Source organism: Salvia miltiorrhiza, chromosome 6 (genome assembly GCF_028751815.1).
Source record: "Salvia miltiorrhiza cultivar Shanhuang (shh) chromosome 6, IMPLAD_Smil_shh, whole genome shotgun sequence".
In the NCBI taxonomy this organism is placed as follows: Eukaryota; Viridiplantae; Streptophyta; class Magnoliopsida; order Lamiales; family Lamiaceae; genus Salvia; species Salvia miltiorrhiza.
The window spans coordinates 8,989,534-8,993,031 of NC_080392.1; the positions used below are offsets into that span (position 1 = coordinate 8,989,534).

Here is a 3,498-nt window from a genome sequence, read left to right on the forward strand (position 1 = left end):
AAAAATGCCATATAATATAGAATTGAGAATTATCAAAATACTCACCTGTGAGAGTGCCACATAGGATAGAGAATGAAGGAAAGATCCTCAATGTATTGTATTAATAGATAGATAACTATCACTTATGCATACGACGGACCGTGAGTTGGGTACCGAATCATCCGAGTCGGGTACCGAATTTCATCCACCGTGAGATTTCACGCATGGGAGTTTTATTTTTTTATTAATATTTTAACTTCGTAGTTAAACTACAACTCTGAGAAGTATGTTACTTTTATATATATATATATATATATAAAACTTGATACACCTATTATACGTATTAGCAAATTATAATTATAAAAGAAGATGAATTGTTTATGCGAGCCCCATTCAACCACCATATTTGCAGTGGGATCTCGTGGAGATTATGATATAGGAAGCAGCCTCGGAAAAGATTACAGAACCCAAACAGTTGTCGCCAGTCAATTAAATTTTATATATGAGAGCATTGATCTTGCTTACTCCATAAAATCAATCATTGGTTCTTTTTTATCTTTTCTTTTAATTCAATTTTGTCAGAATTGAATATTATCACCCCCTTTTCTGCCTTTGTACTAGCTATATAAATAAGCCAGTTTGACAAACACTTCCTCACTCGAAGAACTCAAATCAAATCAAATCATTCCATTTTGGGTCTCAATTTTCAAAGATCCCAAAAATGGCGATTGAGATTGAGCAGCAGCCCTCCGTCCGCCTCTCAAAAGTGGCAGTTTCGAAAACTCACGGCGAAGATTCGCCGTATTTCGCCGGCTGGAAGGCCTACGATGAAAACCCTTACCATGAGTCATGCAACCCCTCCGGCGTCATTCAAATGGGCTTAGCAGAAAATCAGGTAATTAGTTAACCCTTCCTTAATTAATCCCTTCTCTGCTTAATTAATTTCATCATCCGCTAATATGATTATATGCAGGTTTCGTTTGATTTGCTAGAAGATTATCTGGAGCAGCATTCAGATAATAATAGCACTTCTCGGTTTAGAGAGAATGCACTGTTTCAAGATTATCATGGTTTGCTGTCTTTTAGAAAGGTAATTTATATCTATTCTTAATTAATTACCAAATAATAATATTGCATGACAAAAAAAAAAGTACAAATTCTGATGCTCCGTGTACAAACATTTTCAGGCAATGGCTAGTTTCATGGAGCAAATCAGAGGCGGTAGGGCGAAATTCAACCCTGAGAGAGTCGTCATCACCGCCGGCGCCACCGCCGCCAACGAGCTCCTCACCTTCATCATCGCCGACCCCGGCGACGCCTTGCTCGTTCCAACCCCTTACTATCCAGGGTAAGAAACCAACAAACACTCCTATATATTAACCATGCATCTCTCTCGACCTCTCCTTCTCTAAATTTACTAACTCCGGCGTCGGGATATATCGATTTCAGGTTCGACAGAGACCTGCGGTGGCGCACCGGCGTGAAGATCGTGCCGGTCCACTGCGACAGCTCGAACAATTTCGAGATCACGGCGGCTGCGCTGGACGCGGCCTACGAAGAAGCAGAAGCGAACAACATAAGAGTGAGAGGGCTTCTGATCACGAATCCATCAAACCCTCTGGGCGCCACCATCAAGCGCGGCGCTCTCGAGCAGATCCTCGACTTCGCGGCGCGCAGGAACATCCACCTGGTCTCCGACGAGATATACTCCGGCTCCGCCTTCTCCCCCGACGAGTTCGTGAGCGTGGCGGAGATTCTGGAATCTCGGAACTACCGGGATTCGGAGAGGGTCCACATTGTGTACAGCCTCTCCAAGGACTTAGGGCTCCCCGGATTTAGGGTTGGGACGATCTACTCCTACAACGACCACGTCGTCACCACGGCGCGGAGGATGTCCAGCTTCACCTTGATCTCCTCGCAGACGCAGCAGCTCCTCGCCACCATGCTCTCCGACGTCGGCTTCACCGGGAACTACATTAAGACGAATCGGCAGAGGCTGAAGAAGAGGTACGACATGATCATCGATGGGCTCAGAGACATCGGAATCGAGTGCTTGAATGGGAACGCGGGGCTGTTTTGCTGGATGAATTTGAGCTCCTTGTTGAAGGAGGCAACTAAACAAGGGGAGTTGGAGCTGTGGAAGTTGATATTGAATGAGGTGAAGCTCAACATCTCGCCGGGATCTTCTTGCCATTGCTCCGAGCCCGGCTGGTTTCGAGTTTGCTTTGCTAATATGACTGAGCACACGCTGCAGATTGCGCTCACCAGAATTCAACACTTCATGGACACGAGAAGGGGTTGATTCTTTTTCAATTTTAATTCTTTTTGGGGTTTGGATTTGTATTTTGTATATGCTATTCTTTAAGAATATACTAGCTGTAAATCCGATTCATATATATACCATTAATGGAGAATTTTTAGTTGATTAATTTTTGTTTGTGGTGATGCGAAATTCATCACGTTTCTTGGAGTCTCGTTGGGAGAATTTGATAGGTGACCTTCTCGATTAAGAAAGAGGATAGGGTTTGATCCTTGTTCCATTCTATTTCTACATTTTGTCAAAATATGGAATTCTATGTTATAACTCCAACTTTTGAACGTTTTCATGAACTTTTGTAAAATATTAGAAATCACTACACACACACATATAGAAATGATCCTGTAAGAATATAATGTAAAAATGTTTAAACACTGTTCTTAAAAAAGTCGACTTTCTTTTTTTCCTCGTCAATTCCAAGTGATTCGATCATCGATGATGAGAACTGAGATCACGATTGAAATTGACTTGAACTACAAAATCCTCAATCCAACTGCTGGGACTTAGGGTTTCGTGATTGTTCGAGGTGGAATTTTGGCATCATGTCAGATTGAGCAATTGGTTTTAGTTGTAGCTCAAGTCAAAGAATTACAGTTGTGGTCTCAACTTCAATGATGGAAAATGTGTATGCATGACGAGCATGAGTCCTTTGACTCAATCGTGGTTTAACTAAGTCTGGAAATAAATGCACACTCAACATAGACTGCGTGTTTGTGTGTGCGTGCGTGTATATATGTCGACAAATATAATTTTGTGAGGGTGTGAATTGAAAAATGCAGTTTATATGATTGTCAACACATTTTGTAGCATTTTATTCAACCAATTCACATTAGGTTTTCCACACATAGCAGAGGTTGGTAGCAAGCTGTCAGATGGCTCAACTTCATAACTCGTGACAGGCGCTGTGTTATTAGGGATGCAAAGCAGCTGAATGCGACATTTTACATTTATATATATTTGAAAGTACCATTCTTTTGGTTTTTTCTAATAGCATATATAATATGTGACGATAATCATCCAACCATATACGAAAATAAGGAGAGACATATGTGAAACGAGGATTCAACTGTACAAATTATCATGAGAGCTCGATCGAGCTTCAATATCATCATGTTATGTTCAAATTTCATAATTCAATTGTTCAATAGTGAACAGAAATCTCCGTAATATATATTGCTGGTATAAGAGATTAAATTTAGTTT

At 41.0% G+C, this 3,498-nt stretch overlaps 1 protein-coding gene across 1 annotated transcript; it reads left to right on the top strand.

The window, feature by feature from the left end:
• The first annotated feature begins 351 nt into the window (after nt 1–351).
• LOC130988472 (1-aminocyclopropane-1-carboxylate synthase 7-like) lies at nt 352–2,408 on the top strand. Its single transcript, XM_057912333.1, has 4 exons — nt 352–874; nt 953–1,069; nt 1,167–1,327; nt 1,429–2,408. The coding sequence occupies exons 1-4, from the start codon at nt 701–703 to the stop codon at nt 2,279–2,281; spliced, it is 1,305 nt and encodes a 434-aa protein (XP_057768316.1). The 5' UTR covers nt 352–700; the 3' UTR covers nt 2,282–2,408.
• The last annotated feature ends 1,090 nt before the right edge of the window (nt 2,409–3,498 follow it).

What these genes read in the sequence shown, in the direction of transcription:
- LOC130988472 (XM_057912333.1), top strand. Translation starts at nt 701, where the DNA reads ATGGCGATTGAGATTGAGCAGCAGCCCTCCGTCCGCCTCTCAAAAGTG. An exon ending in TGGGCTTAGCAGAAAATCAG is followed by an intron (nt 875 to 952) that starts GTAATTAGTTAA and finishes GATTATATGCAG; the next exon opens with GTTTCGTTTGATTTGCTAGA. An exon ending in GTTTGCTGTCTTTTAGAAAG is followed by an intron (nt 1,070 to 1,166) that starts GTAATTTATATC and finishes AAACATTTTCAG; the next exon opens with GCAATGGCTAGTTTCATGGA.